Below are 18,647 nucleotides of genomic sequence, written 5' to 3'. Positions count from 1 at the left end.
AGATAGGACCCCACAACCCAAGTTTGCATGGAAACTGCCAAGTATGTTTACCCAAGACACGGTCAACTGGAGTTGGTATGTTCACTCAAGAAGAAGGTCGATCTTCGCACATCCTAGGGTGTGTTTGTATAATGGAAAATGAGGAATGTAATTAGGAATGAGAAATGAATGAATGGTTATGATTAAATAGAAGAGGAAGAATGGATGGTTAGAATTTAGAGATGTTTTGGTGGGTGGGAAATTATTTCCCTATCCCATTAGCCAAACAGGGCTAGATGTCTCGTTTCAGGAATCACTTGTCAGCTCGGTAAAGGCTAACGTGGCGTTTCTTGAAGAACGGTGGAGGCACATCCTACGGACATCACACATCCATCATATACGGGTGGAGGCACATCCTACCTCTACTAAAAAATGATTTTTCATGGCGTCACCCTATAATTTTCGCTGGCAGTTATACGTGAAAACCGCTACTAAAAATGTAACTAGGGGTGAAGGGTTACGGACAGCCAGCGAAAATCGGTTTTTGCTTTTCGTTGGCGGCCACACTAAGAGGTCCGCCATTAAAAATAACTCTATTTTCGCTGGCGGCTACGCTAAGAGACCCACTATAAAAAATTGGGTTTTCGCTGACGGCCGATTTTCGCTGGCGGCAGCTAACTTACACCGACTATGAAAAAAATATTCCCTCTATTAAAATCTTCTCCAATCTTATCCCTTCCCATTCACCTCTCCCATTCCTTCTCTTCCTCCTGCAGCCTCTCCACCTCCTGTCCTCCTCCAGCCTCTCCTCCTCCTTCTCCTCCACCTCCTCCTCCTCCTCCTCCTGTCGGAGTAGGAAACCACGGCGGATTAGCGACGGTGACGACGGCGACCGGGAGGGGCGCCGTGATCCACGGCCGGGAAGGGCACGGGCGCGGGTGCAGGCGTGGCGGATCCGGCCACCGCAGAGCCGCGGGCGGCGGATCCGGCCGCCGGAGGGCCGCGGGGAGCGGATCGGGGCGCGGGCGGCGGCGCGCGGCTGATCCGGGCAAGGGCGGCCGCTCTCGGACGCCGGCGGCAGTGCGCGGCGGATCCAGGCGCGGGCGGCGGCTCTCAGGCGCTGGCAGGGAGGCTAGATCCGCCGCCGCTAGATCGGTGGCGCCTGGCCGGTGGTCACCGGGGAGCTGCATGCTAGCTGCAGAGAGGAGGCACGACCGCACGAGAGGATCCTCTCTTCAGTTCATGCGTTTGGTTCTGATCTGTTTGCACGTGGTGGGGTTCAACTGCTCATTATGTTTGACGTTTCTGGATCATCATTTTCTTCTGTTCATGTGCTCATTTTCTTCCTTCGAATTCCAGAAACCATTTCTGCAGCGGGGCTCTGTGCAGCGGCGGAGGCCGGCGGGGCTCGGCAGCGGCCTCGTCGAGGCGGAGGCAGTGGAGGCTTGAATGCTTGAATTTTTTTGATGCTTGAATGCTTGGGGGAATAGAAATTTTTGACTGTAAATTTAAATTGTGCTTGTGTGAATTGAATTTTTTGACTAATTTTTGCTTGGGTGAATGGAAATTTCTGTGGATTTTTGAATGGTGGAGCGTTGATTTTTTTTTTAAACTTGGCCAGGATTAACACTGGCGGCTGACACAGTGTTACCCGCCAACGAAAAAATATTTTCGCTGGCGGCCATCTTAAGCCAGCCGCCAGTGAAAATGGATCTTTGCTGGCGGTTGGGCTTAAGACAACCGCCAGCGAAAATGAATTATCGCTGGCGGCCAAAAACCGCTAGCGAAGATTGTGATTTTCACTGGCTTTTGCTTTGTGGCGGCTCAAAATTCCACCAGCGAAAATCTAAAATGGCTGCCACGAAAGATGGTTTTTTTAGTAGGGTACGGACATCACACATCCATCATATACGGTGTGTCAGTTGCTAAGTTTGTCCATTGCATTAGGGTATTGTCCTTCAGAAACCTGAACATGTATACTTCTTTCTTTGCTCCCGAGCACTTATGGGGTAGACCGTACCAAGGTCACCGAGAACCCAGGTCGATCACAGTTCCATGGTTTCCTTTGTTTGTTGGAACACAGTACACGCTTATGTAAACACGCGTACATCACATATATAAACACACATCTTATAATACGAATTCAATGCAAACAATCGAGAGGAGAAACATGCCACGTGGCAACTCCAGTTTCGCATAAGAGGCTCGACGAAACGATCTCGCGTCCGCGAGTGGAGGCATCGATGAAACGCTCTTGTGCGCATGCAGCAGGCCTCCAGAAATTTCTCCGTAATCAGGTCCCAATGGGCCATTGCTCGGTAGCCCATGCGAATTATGCCGTGTGATGATTCTAGAAAGAACCGGCGCCATTACTATGCATACATGTAGTGCAAACACCCGGTGTATGCTGATTAATGAACTGTACCGTGCTGCTGACGTTGATTTCTCACATTGCCGCCGTACGACTGGCAAAGCCCAGGCAAGCAGGCAGCTATTGCTTCCTTTCACCACCAAATCTTGAGGATCAAAGGAGTAAGGCCCTCTTTATTTAGGTTTATAAGCTAATTTATAAGTCGAAAAGTCTAAGCCTAAACAAACAAGCAGCTTTTCCGTTTGGCTTTTTTAAAGCCATAAGCCACTCTAACACTATTAAGCTAAAAGCTAGGTTGGAGAAGCTTTTTTGGCTTATGTGAGGTAGATGTATGACTCAACTACTAAACTTAGGACATTAAATCCACCGGCTTATAAATCATATAAGCCAATAAGCTGACTTAAAAATCTAGGCCAATAAGCCTAAGCCTAAACAAAGAGGGCCTAATAATACTACCTACTTTAGTTAGGGTTAAAATAGGATTAGCCGGATGTAATTAAATCATCCACTAAAAAAATCCTCAAACATCAGTCTTTTTAAACTTTCTATGTTTTTCATTTATATGTTTTACACATGTATTTATGCGTTTTATATTCCAAATGTTTTCTTTCATATATATTGTTTTCCTGAGTTCCAAACATGTCTTAGGCTATGTCTGAGAGGAGAGGAAAAAAATAAGACACGTAAAAAGAAGTATGCCATTATCGCTTCATCAGGTGATTTAGGACTGTTTAAAAAGCCAAGGACTGTTTCAAACATGAAAAATAGAAATATGATTATTTTAAAAAGTAACTTTTCTACATATAGTTTTATGTAAAAACACTCTGACATACGGGTGAAAAATGATGGATGTTTCCTTTGTTTGTCCTTTGTCGAATGCAGCCTTAGAACAAGTACAATAAAAAGCAATAAGCTAGCTATAGAACAACGAAGGAGAGTGAAGAAAAATGGACTAGTTAGTTGCAGCACGAGCTCCAATATAGTATGTGAGAAGTAACCACCCCTTGTGAAAGGGGTAATCTCTTCACGAACTCCAGTAAAGGAATGGTGTGAATTGGATGAAAATTGGAGCCAGTATGTTAGAGACAATTTATTACATATGCTACATCTTAATTAATTAGTTGATGATGTGAATAAATTGGTGGTCTCAATCACCTCTACTATAAAACTTACTCATAAAATTTGCTCTTAGAGCAAAAATAATAGTGGTCTATAAACTTACGTATATGATAGAGATTAAAATATATATATAGAGAGAGAGGATTGGCTTTCGATAAAATCTAGCTCTACACATGTTTTAAGGTAAATACATTAAATTCTTGTAAGTAAGATAAAGAGAGGAAAAAGAAATATAGAGACAATCTTATAGCCAACTTATAAGCTCTAATATAAGTTTAGTTATCTCTACTATTAATCTGGCTCTTCTATATATGTGTATTAATTTGTTACCTATTCACTAGGCCTAATGAGCCAGGCTCACTGTACCACACGTGGCAAAGCCGCACGCTTTTTCTAGTGTATACATTAATCATATGAGCATCTTAGTTTATATTTGGTTAAAGGGATATCCCTGGATAGGAGATGATCCAGTTTTTTGGTATGTTTGGTTGGTGGACAAAGGTGGATAGGGTGGTCCAAAGAGGAAATAACTCACACATATGTTGGATGAGCGTATCTGACCAAATTGGTCGGATGAGAATATCCACCTTTTTGTTAATCTTAATCATTAGTAATTGATTAACAATAATTAATGTAATTTATTGATAATAATTAATAATTAACTTGTCAAAATCAAGGTTAATTAGACAGAATTAGTCTATTTTGTTTTTAATTAGTATAGACTATGGCTACATTAATGATAATAACATATTTTAGTATTAATTAATATAACATTGTTTTCCTTCTCATCCATCCAACCAAACAAGATCCACCCAACCAAATAAAAAATAGGATCACCATCAGTGGCGAAGCCACGTTGAAGCTAGCGGGTGCACATGAACCCACTAAATTTAGAATTTCTCACTTGAAAACACTAAAATGCACAGTATTACATTGAAATTTTCTAGATCTTCAATGGTAGTGTCCCCTTGTTTTGATGCTAGCTTCGCCCCTAATCACCATATCCTTACAAATATGAATGACCATATCATATCTAACATTCTAACCTTAGACCACAAGCCAAACGCACCCTTAAGAAAACTAGATCACATTGACAAAATCCTCACATATATCTCACCATTGATATTGATTAACCGCACCAAAGTTGTCTTTATAAAATGTCATGTAACTACGCCATTGGACCATAAATATTTTATGTTTATAATAGGTTAAACTTTTATTTTTTTATTATCAATTTTAGATTAAAATGTGTTCATAAATTTAATGAGTTCATCATGATGATATATAGTACTTTTTTAAAAGCAAACACACCTTTTTTTTATAAACACACATAATTGTCGTTGTAACATGTAAGAGCACCCGCAATGCTAAAGTAAGATGCTCTCTATAAAATATGTACATCTCAGCAATAAACTAGATTAATAGTAAACCACCTCAATAGTATGTTTAGAGCACCCGCAATGGTAAAGTAAGGTGTTATCTATAAAACATGTACATCTCAGCAATAGACTAGATTAATAGTAAACCATCTCAACAGTATGTCTACATGGGTATCTATAGCTCTCTAATACATTGTCTCGTTTTTCTCTATAGACTATCTCCAGGTTAGTAGATAGCTTTGCTCTCTCTCTTCATTTAATCTCTTCCAAGTAGGAAAATATGCTGACATGGATATCTTATAGAGAGCCTATAGATAACCATTGTGGGTGCCCTTATATGGGTATCTATAACTCTTTAATCCATTGCCTCGTTTTTCTCTATAGACTATCTCCATGTTAGTAGATAGCTTTGTTCTCTCTCTTCATTTAATCTCTTTCAAGTAGGAAAATATGCTGACATAGATCTCTTATAGAGAGACTATAGATAAATATCTATACTAATATAAAAAGGAGGAGTTGTCCCCCACCAATGCTTCAGGCCAAATCATCCCCCAATCATCTTTGTCCTCAGCCGTCCGATCTGTTGATCCAACGGCGAAATCACCGATTCCGCCATCCCACCACCACACAAATCCACGCCCGCACTACTGCCACCGCGCTATCTACGCCCCCACGCTCTCCCCGCGCGATGACTCCGCCGCCGCGCCTCCTCGCGCTGCTCAGATGCGCGCTGCGCCTCCCGACGCTTCCTCGCTCCAGGCCGCCGTCGTCATCGCACGGTCCCGACCCCTCCAGTATCCCCCCCATCCCGCCTCCTCCTCCACCGCGTCGCCGATGGCTCCATGTCGTCGTCGTCGTCGCGCGGTCCCGGCTGGCTGTCCACCGCGCCATCACAGATCCAGCCATCCCTCATACCGGACTCCCCCATCCTGACGGCCCCATCCCAGCGGCGAGGAGGCGTCGTCGCGCGGGAGATGACTGGTGGGGAGAGTGAAGAGGGAGAGGCGGATGGCAACCCTCCCTCTGTCACGCTCGCTCTCCAATCCCCCTTCACAGTCGAGCCCTGCGTCGTCGCCTTCCCCCGCCGATGCCACCACATCAAGGCACCTCACGCATGGAGCTCTTTCCCCGAAGCCGGACGTAATGGCCGGTCCCTCGCTAAGGCGCCCAGCAGATCCGGCCAGTTGCCTCAGCAACAGAGAGTCCACGGACTTCTCCACTGCTCTGTAAGAGGATCTGGACTCTTCTGCCAACGAGGCCACTGTCTGATCCACCATCGTAGGGGATTCTTTCCGTTCCCTAAATGCACCACATATCTTCCCCTCCGGAATTTTTTTTTTCGAATGAAATTGATAGAATACCAATGGCTGTTGCAACAAGGTAATTTGCCCTCAACCTTTAGCTTTTCAAATTAGAATCAATTTAATTACTTCTTTGTTTACGCACATCATTTTACCCTAAAGACTGATGCTTGCACTGATGTACCATGTTGTCATGGGGGATGATCTAGACGTGAGGACTGGCAAGCCATCTCTTGATATGTTTCTTGCTGAGATGAGGAGGTTCGAGGTATTGCCATGTAAGTGCTCTTACCTATAATGTTCTTTATACTAAACACAATATTATAATTTTACCTGGCACAAGTGCATTGCATGTTGTTCGGGTCAATTTGGAACCAGTATTTCAAGCTCCTTCTTCTGTAGCAGCAGTTAAAAATTGCTGGAATGTGACTTCGCTCCTCCTCGCTCGCTCGCTCCTCCTCGCTCCTGTGTACTGCCACCGCGCCGCCGCATCCTCGCCGGAGCCACTATCTTCTCCATCCGCCGCCGGAGCCGAGGTCCATCTTACAGTTTAATTCCTCACTGAATGTTGACTATCCCTGCCAATCAATCACACGATTCCCTCTGAATGCTAATCCATTCAATTAATTTCCTGGACTGGTAATATCTCTCCCATAGTGGGGAATCATGTGTCTTTTGTACAAATTACACAGGTTATTAAACTGGATTCTCCATTTCACTTTAGAAGTTGATTTTCTTGCTTTCTTGGCTATATTTCCTGTCATCACATCTTACATTTACAAGTAGGAATGAAATGATGGCCGACTACCTTCTTGATCACTGCGATGTGCCCCTTCGCTTCAAGGATATGCATAAATCCAAGGTGATTCTCATCTTCCAAATCTTTATCTCGATATTTCCCCTAGGAATAAAAGATTCCAAACCCATATTCACACTATTTACAGTGAGCATTAGGATCATTTTATAGAAAAAGATATCGAGGTGATCTAGAAGTTATTATACGTTAGGTCTGCTGCTTCATTATAATAGATCATATGTGTATTTCTGAATATATCTTCTTTGTTTGGTTTTTCCCAGTCCGGCACTCTGCTAGTATTCTAGGTACCGGACTGCAACCTGTAATATTATTTTGCGGTGTACTGATTGGGTGGTTAGATTTCAAAAGCAATTTCAAATTATCTGTCCTGTCCAACTATTGCCAGATTACCCAGGTGCCATGTACAATACTATTTTTTTTTAAAAAAAAAGTGGCACTCAGGAAGTTTGAGAACCAGTATGTACTCCTACCAATGAATATCACATCATGGTGTTTCAGGTTTTGTTTAAGTTTGGAAAGAAAATATACATAATTTGTGGCAAATAATGTTCAGATTTGCAGATTAACATGCTACCAAGGTCAAAACTGTATGTAATACATGCAAGTGTCAGATTTTTTTTGTTCCCCTACTTTACTAAAACTGTAAATTAGGTTTACAACGTGTTTCTGATATATAACAATAAGAGAAATCATGATATCGAAAAGTATCTGTTAATGCTATAAGGCATCTGAATATATTGGCTTACTTCTATTGTTTATAATACAGGTTGACATTGTGGCCAACTGGAGATTTTGGTAAAATCCTATCATGTTTCACCATGGCATTTCACTGTTTGGCGCACGGTATTTAGGAGCTATTTGTATAGTAAATGCTGGAATATTGAAGTAAATTATATGTTCAGCTTATTAACTGCATTGCGATAAGCTTTGATCTAGATCCGGTTTCAATTTTCATTTGTGTGGTCGCATCCTTTAATTTATATAGCTTCATAAGAGTATACTCCGAAGTACATGCCGTTTTATGTATTTTTATGCCTTCATATTCTGATTGTCTAATGGCTCTAAAACAACAGACGTAAACTACGATGTCTGAAGTTTTCCATGTTTTCTTCCTTATGAAAATGATATGGAGCTGTGGCAAGCTGCTTTGGCAATCCCTGTTGCTGTCCAGAGTAAAGATTTTCATGTGGCTTGCGCTAAAGGGCAGATGCCTCATGGCTGACAATCTACAGAAAAGAGGTGGCCTCATCAGGCGAATTGTTCCCTATGCAACCTGACATTTCAAGATGACACCCAACCTTTTTGTTCAATGTGCTTTCACAAACAGGATTTGGAGATTGCTCAGGAGCTAGGTGAATGTTGGCTTTCCGCTTCCCAGTGACCTCAATGTAGACTTGGCTGATTGGCGGATGGCTTCAAGGAGAAGCTTCAGAGATTATCTCAGAAAAGTTTTCGGTACACTCTTCTTCAGAGATTGTCTCAGCAAGTTGTATGGTTGTGCAGCTCTTTGGTGACATCAAAGAAATCACAATCTGGAGGGAGGCAGGCTTCATGGTAGGCGAAAAACGATTGGCATTATTCCTTTTGCAGTTTTTTCTCTCCCACTCTTTGTAACCGGTTTCGACAACTTCGTGTGGACGCTTAGTTTGTAACACCATCTCATAATCTTAATGAATTTGCTTAGCCTACTCTTGGGCCAGTCTGGCTAAAATAAATGTAATCAGAGTTATACTTCATTTGTTGGAAACATAACTTGTAAAATAAAACTAATCATTTTTATCCTTACAAAAGGCTGCTCAATGCTGCAATAATTTATGTTGAAAAAGGAAGTGGCAAAACAGCATGTCTTTTGCTACTTTGTTCTGTCTGTTTTTCTTGAAGAATTCTCTAATTTTATTGTGATTAGTCTTTTGAAAAGACTATATTAAAGAAATTTCTTATTTTGTTTTGGTTATTTCTATATGCAAAAATTAATAGCTCTATAAATTCAATAGTTGAAGAGAAGCAATGTTCAGAAAAGTTGAATATGCACTTGATATATATGTGTTAATAAATTACCTTTCAAAGTATGTGTACTTTCTAATTTTTAAATGTGACTATATATTTTTTATATATATTATGACAAACGTGTTTTACATGTGCACGATAACTAGCAATCTCTAAAGTAAACGTATATTGACTAAGAATCTACGCTGAATGGCTCTATTTTGAAACGTGGATATATGACTATATGTTACATAGGAGTTACAAGGAAAACGAAAGAAAAAAAAAGACGCAGCGTTCTAGAAAAGTGTCATCGAGCCCATTGGTTTTGTCGCAAAATCGTAAATGTTATTGCCAAATGCCAATCACATCGTGGTCCAAAGCAAAACACACATTTCTGCGAGTACTTTAATCGGTGAGCCCTTGAGACGTTAACTACACGAAACACACATTTCTGCCGCCCGACACTTGCCATGGACCAGATGACCAAAAAAATGAAGCGGTTAGTGTGGTGCAAACAAAACAAGCCGCTTTACATGTGTTTCAAGACTAAAAGAAGAATAGTTTTGTGCAAGACTGTTTACGCTTTCAAATAAAGACAGAAGCAGTGAAAGTGCTTTGCTTGCAGAGAATTGAAGAATGCCCTAGCGCGAAGCAGCGCATGCGGCATGCCCCCACCAGAAACCGGAGGAAGAAGACTAGCAAAGCCGGATCGAGATCAACTGCAGTGGTAATAGCGACTGCAACTTTAACCGTTGTTGCGTGACTGTCAGATCAAAGAAAATGGCTCAGATTCGGTCAGGGTACACAGTCGTGTACTGTAAAGCTGACAGCCTGGTTGTGTCGTGGCGCAGCTCTCTATCGTTCATCAGCTTAATTTGATGGTTGTGGATGATATGACTGTTTAACGTGCACCCGACCTGGCCGCGAGCACACAGCTTTCGCTGCAGTTTCCGTCCGACCTGGCCGAGACCGGCCATCGACCGCTCAGGCTTGGATAAAAAAGGGCCGGACTTGAGCATCAGCGGCGGCAGAGCGGCAAAGCGCCCACGGAAACGATCAGCCCGTACGTGCAAATTGTGCAAAATATAAATCGGTCATCGTCCACTCGTCCTATCGAGACGGCCGGTCCAGGGTGGCGCCCTGGCGGGCGGTCATGCCTCCATCAAATAAGCACAGATGCCTATCTTGACAGACCGTATTAGTATCGCGAACCATATGTGATCCTCATACTACCGCATATCTGTATGCGTGCACTGGATCAGTGAGTGGCTCTGTGTTTATAACTTAGGGTTGGGAACCCATCTCATCCGCACGGAAAACGGAACAGTTCATTAGGGCGTGATTAATTAAGCGTTAGTTTTTTTAAAATAAATTAATTTGATTTTTTTGAGCAACTTTTGTATATAAATTTTTTTTAAAAAACATATCGTTTAGTAGTTTAAAAAGAGTGTGCACGAAAAACGAGAAATTTGAGTTAGGAGCACCGAACACACCTAGTAAGTTCCACGCCAAAACCGGAGGAACATTCGTACCACGCGTATGATGCTGAATCCTCACGAGATAATTTTGCCGTACGTTTTACTCGCAAGTGCAGTGCTTCTAGAACAAAGTGGTGGCTCTCGTCTTCCCGACAGCGACGCGCACAGTGATAGGATCGTCAAGCACACAATCAGGCGGCCGCTTGTACTGAAAACCGGACGCTTTGCTGCGTTAGCATCGCCATTATTCGGACCCCGCGCGCCAACCATGTGGTGTCGTTCGATCACCGGCCACTGTCTCCGCCCACACGGCCGGAGAGAATCCCTCGCCGCTTGAAAAAAATATCTCTATTCCCCCCGGTATTGATAGCTCGCGAGCCGCGACTCGCAAGTCGCAACTGACCACAGGAGGAGACAAACAAGACGCAGACCTTATGGACCTTATGGGTGATGATCTTATCTGATTCGACTAGTCGACTAGTCGCACTGATTAGACTCCCCTTCTCTGGTCCCATCGTCGCGTTGTTTGGCGGCATCAGCAGTTACCCGAAACTAATTATTGCGAACACGACATTATTGTTTTTCTAAAACAAAATCGAGATCGCAAGTTCGCGACGAACGCTGATAGCTTCAGTTCAGGCGCGCCGGTGCAACGCGCAAGGAAGGATAACCCTTGCCGTCGCGGTCGTGTGATCGTGTCGTGCGCTGCACTGCACTGCACTGATCAGGTCGCGCAGCCGCTGACGTTTCGTTGTGTCGGCTCCACCCGTTTGGGTGGATCCCTTCCGAATTCCGATCCCATTGGTCATTGACCACCGGGCTGGTTGCCCGCACTGGTCTTGCCCTTTTAAGCGCCGGCGCTTCCGTGGTTGGCTCGCCATTCCAGAGCTCGAGGTGGAGATCGCGGGGAGAGGAAGCGAAACAACGATAGGAGGAAGCGAGACAACGAGAGGTGGTTTCTCGGTTGCGGGTGAGTCGTGTTGAAGTGAGCTATGGTGGCGTTGGAGATGTGTGCGGGAGTGGGAGTTCGGGGTCACGAGTTGAAGCATGGGCGGCAGCGGCACGAGGAGGTGGGGAGTGAGGTCGCGGGAGACGGCGTGGCGTCGCTCGGGGAGATGGACCTGTACGGCGACGTGCTCGAGTCGGTGGTGGAGCGCGTGCCGGCGGCCGATCTCGCCGCATCGGCGCGGGTGTCGCGGGAGTGGCTCCGCGCGGTGCGCGCCGCGCTGCGGCGGCGGCCCCGGCGGCTGCCCTGGCTCGTGGTCCACCTCCATGGCCGGCGGCGCCGCACCGCGGCGTACGACCCGCACTCGGGCGCGTGGGTCACCGTGCCAGCAGCGCGCCACGACACGCCGTCGCACGTCCGCCTGGTGCGGGGCGCGGGCGGGGACCGCGTCTGCGCGCTCTCCCTCTCCGGGCTCGCCGTGTCCGGGGACCCCCTCGGGAAGGACGTGTGCGTCGCGCTGAAGGCCCCCGGCGTGTGGCGCGTCGACCCGGTGTTCGCCGCGGTGGGTGACCGCGTCGTCGCCCTCGGCGGCGCGTGCCAGTTGGCGCTGGGCGAGGGCGAGGACGCCTCGGTGGTGGAGGTACACGAAAGCGGCAGCTGGACGGCCTGCGGTCCGATGCCAGCCGAGCTGCGGGAGTCCGCGGCGGCGACGTGGCTCTCGGTGGCCGCGACGGATCAGCGAGTGTACCTCACAGACAGATCCACCGGGTGGGCAAGCTGGTTCGATCCGGCGAAGCAGCAGTGGGGACCCACCTGCCGCCTCCGCCCTGACGCCACCGTCTCCACATGGGGCCTCGCCCCCGGCCGCGGCGGCGCCGAGCGGCTCGTCCTGTTCGGAGCGAAGCGCTGCGGTAGAGCCGAGCAAGCGAAGAGCAGAGTCGTCATCCAAGCGTGGGAAGTGGACGGCGACGGCCTCGCGCTGTCCCGTGGCGCGGCGCACGACACGATGCCGGGGGAGATGTCCGAGAGGCTGTTCCCCCGTGACGAGGACGGCGATGAGGAGGACGAAGAGGAGATGTCGCCGTCGATCGGGGTGTGCGGCAACGCCGCCGGAGGGTACGTGTACAATGCGGCCGACCCGACAATCGGAGCCGTGCTCTACGAGCTACGTGACGGGGTGGGCAGCGCCGTGGAGCGATGGGAATGGGTGCCGTGCGCGCCCTCGGTCGAGGCCGAGCCGTTGGGACGCTTCATCCTCGCGTGTTCGCCGGTGGGGCTGGACGAGCTCGCGCGTGGTCAACCAGCCGCATGTACAACCGCACAGTGAACTCATGACTGCCGACGCCCGTCCAAAGCAAGTTAACCTCAAAGGTTGCTTTTGTAAATAAAGTCCCGCGCAGTAGCACGGCTACTCGCTAGCGTACATAAAAAATTATGTTAAATTTTCTTTACACATGATTTTCTTAGAAGTTATTAATAGTTATCCCGTTGGCTTATAACATTATAAAAAGTCAAATATTGGTTTCCAAGTCAAACCAGCCACCATCTTTTACTCTTCTTCTCATGTTACCCTTTTATTTACTCGTGCGATTTGTCACAACTTTTATTGACTTTTCATGAGACCATTAAAAACCGTACCTTATAACTTTTACCGTTCATTGTATCGTTAACGTTAAGTTCCCTTTTATTGTTTCGAGAAGTCCCATCAAACGATTACATTATACTCATTTATGGATAACCCGTTATCTTTTTTTTATTATTATCATTCAGTTTTTAAAAGTTGAACATGTTCCTTACTTTACTTTCTAGAAGTTCTGCTAACCATCATGACCCTACTATTTATGTCATATCTATCTCATTTTTTCTTAATATCATTGGGATAAAAAAAAATAGGCCTAACTATCTTTTTTTTTTGGAGGGGGGGTTTATAGTTTTTATATTTCCATTATTCGTCACGATACTACTTTTACGGCTTGCCCGCTATCCTCTCCCTTACTGACATTTTCCCACCGTTGTGTTATATAGATGAACTACTTTGAATGTTCCTTGTTTTCCTTTATTTCTACATGTATTTCTACTTTGAACTCTGAATTTTTTTTTCTATTTCTAGTTTAGGAATTTATTTTTTTTATTTAAAATTTTGGTTAATCATGTGTTGTGTTCTATATGGTATTTTTTTCATTATTTATTATTTTTATTTCGAAATTCAGTTATTTGTAAATTATAATTATACTTGATGCTTAATTTTATTTTTTAAATTTTGAATTTATCTTATTTTCTATTTGAAATTTTAATTAATCTTGTGTCGTTTCTAGATGATCTCTCCTTTTAATGTTTCCTTTTTTTATTTCTCATTTTAGTTATTTATAAAGTGTATTTTTACTTGAACTCTTATTTTTTATTTTTCTAATTTCATAATGTATTTTTTTTCTGTTTTTTAAATTTTAGTTAATCTCGTGTTGTGTTCTAAATGGAATGTTTTTTTTCAATATTTCTTATTTTTATTTATAATTTCAGTTATTTTTACATTGCATTCCTATTTAAACTCTTCCTTTTTTTCCCTAATTTTGGAATTTATTTAATTTTTAATTAATCTCCTATTGGGTTTTGTATGAATTGTTATTTCAATATTTCTTATATTTAGATTCGAATTTCAGTTATTTCTGATTTGTGGTTGTATTGGAACACTCTTTTTTTCTAAATTTGGATTTTATTTTATTTTTATTTTGAATTTTAATTAAAGTTGTCGTGTGTTCTTGATGGACAGTTCTTTCAATAGTCCTTTTTTTTTATTTCAAATTGTATCTTACTTGAACTCTCTTCTTTTTTTTAAATTTCAGAATTTATTTTATTTTTTATTTCAAATTTAATTAATCTTATATTGGTTCTATATGTACTCTTTTTCCAATATCACTTATTTCTAATTCTAAATTTTAGTTTTTTCTAATTATATTTCTACTTAAACACTCTTTTTTCTGCAATTAATGTGATAATTTATAGCGTTCATGGTGAACATGGTGAAAATGTATTTTAATAATATAATAGATGTCGTTCCATTGTGAAAATGTATTGCTTTGCTGAAAGTTGCTGCAGTGTTTTGCATAGTTTCCTCGAACTCGAACCTCTCTGCCATTTTTTTCCTCTCGTTTTTTTTTTCATGTTGAACATTCGTATAGTGACAAAGGTGAGGGTGTTCCTTTCTGTAACTTTATTTAAGCAGGAGGTAAAGCAGTGAAGTGACATATGCATTATCTTACACATTATTGCTTTCATGTGTTGGGCACTAAAATCTCGGCTTCAAAGTTAAAGTCTTGGCAATAGTGACTAGGGGGGAAACAATATAATGATAAAGTTTGGAAGACTCGATTAAGACATATACTAACTCCTCTTTTACTGTTATTTCACAGTGGCATCGGGACAGATCGGGTGCATAGATCCGATCTTTGACCAGTGTTTTGTATAGGAAGACAAGTCCATTTTAACAAACCACCCACCCAACCCCCAAATATTACTGTTGTCTAAAACACTTTCCCAAACTTTAAAATTGGTCATCCAATCTTAACTATCAAAATCATTCAATTTAACCCATCTTATTCCAAATCAGCCGGTTTTCGCTTGCGTAGCATTTGACATGGCATTCCCACGATGATAATGGTCTCTGCAACAACGATGACTTATGCCATGTGGGATTGGTGATTTTGGGTTTTTTTTTCCCATGAATGTGGATTTAGGATTTTGGGGAGATTTTGCAAATGAAAATACAAATTTGGGTGATGAAAATCCTTATCATATGCGGTCACCTTAATCACCCTGCTAGTGAATTTTTTTCATTGGTGGACGTCATAAGCTAGCCGCATGTGAAGAATATATTTCCCAGGCACAGAGGCATCCGTCAGCGAGAAGTTTGTATTTTTCATTGACCTTTGGTTATCGGCGGCACCGCGGTCGCTAACGAAAACTCATTTTGGACGTCAGTGTAAACACATTTTGTAGTAGTGGGAGGCAGAAGAAGAGGTGTTTGTCACCGATATATGGGCCTGTGATTATTATTTTTATTTCTTGACTAGGCAGTTACATCAGCTCACGTAGGCAAAAATCGGTGAAAACCGTTTTGAGGGTAAAGTAAATGGCATTAAAAGTTTAGGATGTCAAATAACCGGTTTCAAAGTTTAGGAGAGTAAAATACCCTATCGAAAAAGAAATTGCAATAGCCATTGAACCGGTATCAATTCCACATGTGGTGCTCGATGTCCATGCAAAGTGAAGGCTGTTTTATCGCGAATATTAGTGAATGACCTAATATCACATAATTAGAAGGGGTGAGGCTTCGAACCCAGGTCGTCTAGCCCACCACCTTGTGGAGCTAGCCGGAAGACCCCTGTGCGTTTCTCTAAAGGTTGTTTTATCATTCTCCTGAGTACCTGTGTAACAACCACTTACCTGTAGTGTTTAATTATTTACAGACTTCACAGCGCGTGTTGTACTGCACACTGGACTCTAAATTTCTCGCGCGCGCACAGACAGTATATATAGGATATTCATATGGGACTCCATGGTGCCCGGGCTCCAAGGTATAAAACACACAAATTCTCTCAAATTTTTAAAAATTTTCATATATATATATATATATATATAATATGTGAACTATCACACTATCACACTATGTGAACTATCAATATGCCTGCACATTATCTTATTCGAATGTGTGTGTATATACACTACGACTAATGGTAAATAATACTCCGTATGCGACTAGCTAGAGTTGGCGAAACAAAAGATATATTAGAAGCAAGTTACTACCAACTATCTGACGAGAAAAGACTGTTGGAACAGACAACACACCATCCTTATTCTAAAGAGCAAAAATTAAGCCAAGCGGTTGCTAACGATTGACTAATCGGTCATTATATCTGCGACAGTGCCACCAGGTCGTGGCGTGGAATAAGTTCATTACAGGTCCCTTGACTTGAAAGCAAGTTCGATTTTCGTCTTCGAACCATAATACCGAATACAACAGATCTTTCATTTGCAAAGATTGGTGCAATATTGGTCTCAAAGAGACGGTTTATATGGCGGTTTCAACTAACCTAGCGCCCACGCAAACAATTTAACTTGGTCTTTATCTGATGTGGCACATGAAGCAAAATTTAACAATTCAAACATTAAAACAAAAATTGTAGGCCCATGTGCCAGTCAAACAATAAGATTAAAAATTAATATTACCCACATATTAGTGGGCCCATTTCCTCCACCTAATCCCTTCCTCGACATGTATGGCCACGCCTCTGCGCTCCCCATTACCTGACGCCTACCGCGATGCCAAGTCCTCCCTCTATGCCTCCGCCTCCCCTGGCGACAACTTCAAGCACATGGAGGCCAACACCTAGGGCGCCGCTGCCGACAACCATTGAAAGGAGTCGTCCGACTACTGTACCGCCGTACCGAACCCTTCCCCCACGTCGACGACTTCCTCTCCTCCCCTTGTCGACGCACCATTAGCAGCGGGCGCTTCCAATGTGTCGAAGGACTCAACTAAGAAATGGTATGGACTTGTGGTCGGTGTGGTAATCGTTGCATCGCAGCAGGGTGGCGATCTACCGTGCCATCACTTAGCTCCTCACCGGTCAAGAAAGGAAGCGGATCGAGCGCTTCAGGATCGAGCTCTGCGTTCCAGATCCAGGCCCTATCAAACTACGCTCCTCCACTTGCTCGGCCTCCGCCTGGCCGCTGGGAACGATATCCACACCCTCATCACTGATATGGATGCTGACGACAACGGGACCATCGAGTTCGATGAGCTTGCCTCCTCCCGCCGCGGGCTTGTGCTACACCCACCACTGCAATCGCCGCCGCCACCTCACTCCCACTGGTTATGTTGCCGCCACCGCAACAGTCGTAGCCGATGCGCTGCTCCCCATGCCGCCACGCATCGACCGCGCCACACGGCACCCTAGGGCGCCGCTTCCGTGTCGTGTGCCGGAAGCACACAAGGACGCCATGGCTGCCTCCTCCGTCGCTTTGGAGGAGGAGGGGAGAAGTAGAAGGGGTGGATATAGAGAAGAGAGAGGATTATGGTGAGGGAGTGGGCCCACTGACATGTGGTCTCACTATTTTTTAATCTTATTGTTTCACTAACACATATTGTTAGGTCCACAATTTTTGTTTTAATGTTTAAATTTTTAAATTTTACTTCATGTACCACGTCAGATGAATGAAGACCAAGTCAAATTAGTCACATGGACGACACGTTAGCTGAAATCGCTTGGGACAAATATTTCATTTGTTTTGACGGTTAAAGGACCCGTTGTATCTGATATTATGGTTCTAGGATGAAAATTGAACTCCTTGTCAAGTTAAGAGACCTGAAACGAACTTATTCCTTATGGCGCTGCCATTGTGGGTAATAGGCCCAGACTAAGCCCTTTGTGTAGTGGGGTGTGGGCCAGTGCGGCCCATTAACGTTGAGGACAGGGCCCAGCAAAAGCAACTTGCATTTCCTTCTTTTTTTCAGGCAAGTTGCCGAGTTGGGCGCTGCCCAGGGCCAACCTGCGGACCTGCTTGGAACCCTAGCGCCGCAATGCAAAGAGCAACCGTTGCCTCAGCCTCCCTATATAAGCAGAGCACAAGCCGGGGGTCTTCACCACATCCCCTCTGCTTGGTCATTTTCAGCTATGGGTGGTAGCATTCATCTTGGTATCGTCCTGCAGTTCTTAGTGAGAAACAGGTCAAAGCTCTAGATTTGTGGCTCCTGGCTTCTATTTTACTTGAGTTTGCTCTCCTTTCTTGTGGCTCTTCTGTTTTGTTTTTCTTTTGATTTTTATTAAGCTAGATTTATCATGATTTTTGCTGTTTCACGGTGAGATCTTGTTGTGCTTGTGTATTCTGGTGCAAAATCTTCCAATCCGGCTGCGACAAATCTCCTTTGGGCAGCCCGGCCACCTTTTGCACAGAAGGATGGGCTACGTGTGTTAAAACATTAGTGGCAAGTGCTTTGCCTCATTTCCATCGTGGAGGATTGGAGTTCATCTGTTTCCAGTCCTCCCAATGGAGCAAGCGCACATCTTGTCTTGCATCCCTTCAATTTCTGTCTTTCATAGGAGTATCACTTCTGAGATCTGATGAAAAAAGAAACCTTTCTGCCATCTTTTGAGTTTTCCCTGCTTTTCTCGTGAAGGATGGTTTATCTCTACTCCTTCCGTCCAAAAAAAAAAAGTACTTATCTTTATATCTGAAATTCAGTCAGAGGTCAGGAAAACTGGATCTGAGGTAAT

General features: G+C 44.0%; 1 protein-coding gene and 2 long non-coding RNA genes across 4 annotated transcripts; all 3 read left to right on the top strand.

Moving 5' to 3' along the window:
- The first annotated feature begins 730 nt into the window (after nt 1–730).
- LOC107281401 (uncharacterized) lies at nt 731–1,564 on the top strand. Its single transcript, XR_001546732.3, has 2 exons — nt 731–1,251; nt 1,339–1,564. It is a non-coding gene; the product is annotated as an uncharacterized lncRNA (long non-coding RNA).
- Nucleotides 1,565–5,505: 3,941 nt separating this feature from the next.
- On the top strand, nt 5,506–8,654 carry LOC4324252 (uncharacterized). 2 transcript variants are annotated; one of them, XR_010734805.1, is made up of 7 exons: nt 5,506–6,228; nt 6,359–6,427; nt 6,555–6,685; nt 6,936–7,011; nt 7,733–7,761; nt 8,099–8,205; nt 8,294–8,654. It is a non-coding gene; the product is annotated as an uncharacterized lncRNA (long non-coding RNA). The 2 variants fall into 2 exon arrangements; XR_010734804.1 differs by lacking the exon at nt 8,294–8,654 and having other exon boundaries at nt 7,733–8,120.
- A 2,652-nt stretch (nt 8,655–11,306) lies between these two features.
- Nucleotides 11,307–12,827, top strand: LOC4324251 (F-box/kelch-repeat protein At1g23390). The gene has a single exon (XM_015766535.3). It carries the CDS (start codon nt 11,423–11,425, stop codon nt 12,701–12,703), a length of 1,281 nt encoding a protein of 426 aa, XP_015622021.1. The 5' UTR covers nt 11,307–11,422; the 3' UTR covers nt 12,704–12,827.
- Nucleotides 12,828–18,647: the final 5,820 nt, after the last annotated feature.

Source organism: Oryza sativa, chromosome 1 (assembly GCF_034140825.1).
Source record: "Oryza sativa Japonica Group chromosome 1, ASM3414082v1".
NCBI classification, from domain to species: Eukaryota; Viridiplantae; Streptophyta; class Magnoliopsida; order Poales; family Poaceae; genus Oryza; species Oryza sativa.
Note: the sequence above shows the minus strand (reverse complement) of the source record. Positions and strands in the feature narration are given on the sequence as shown.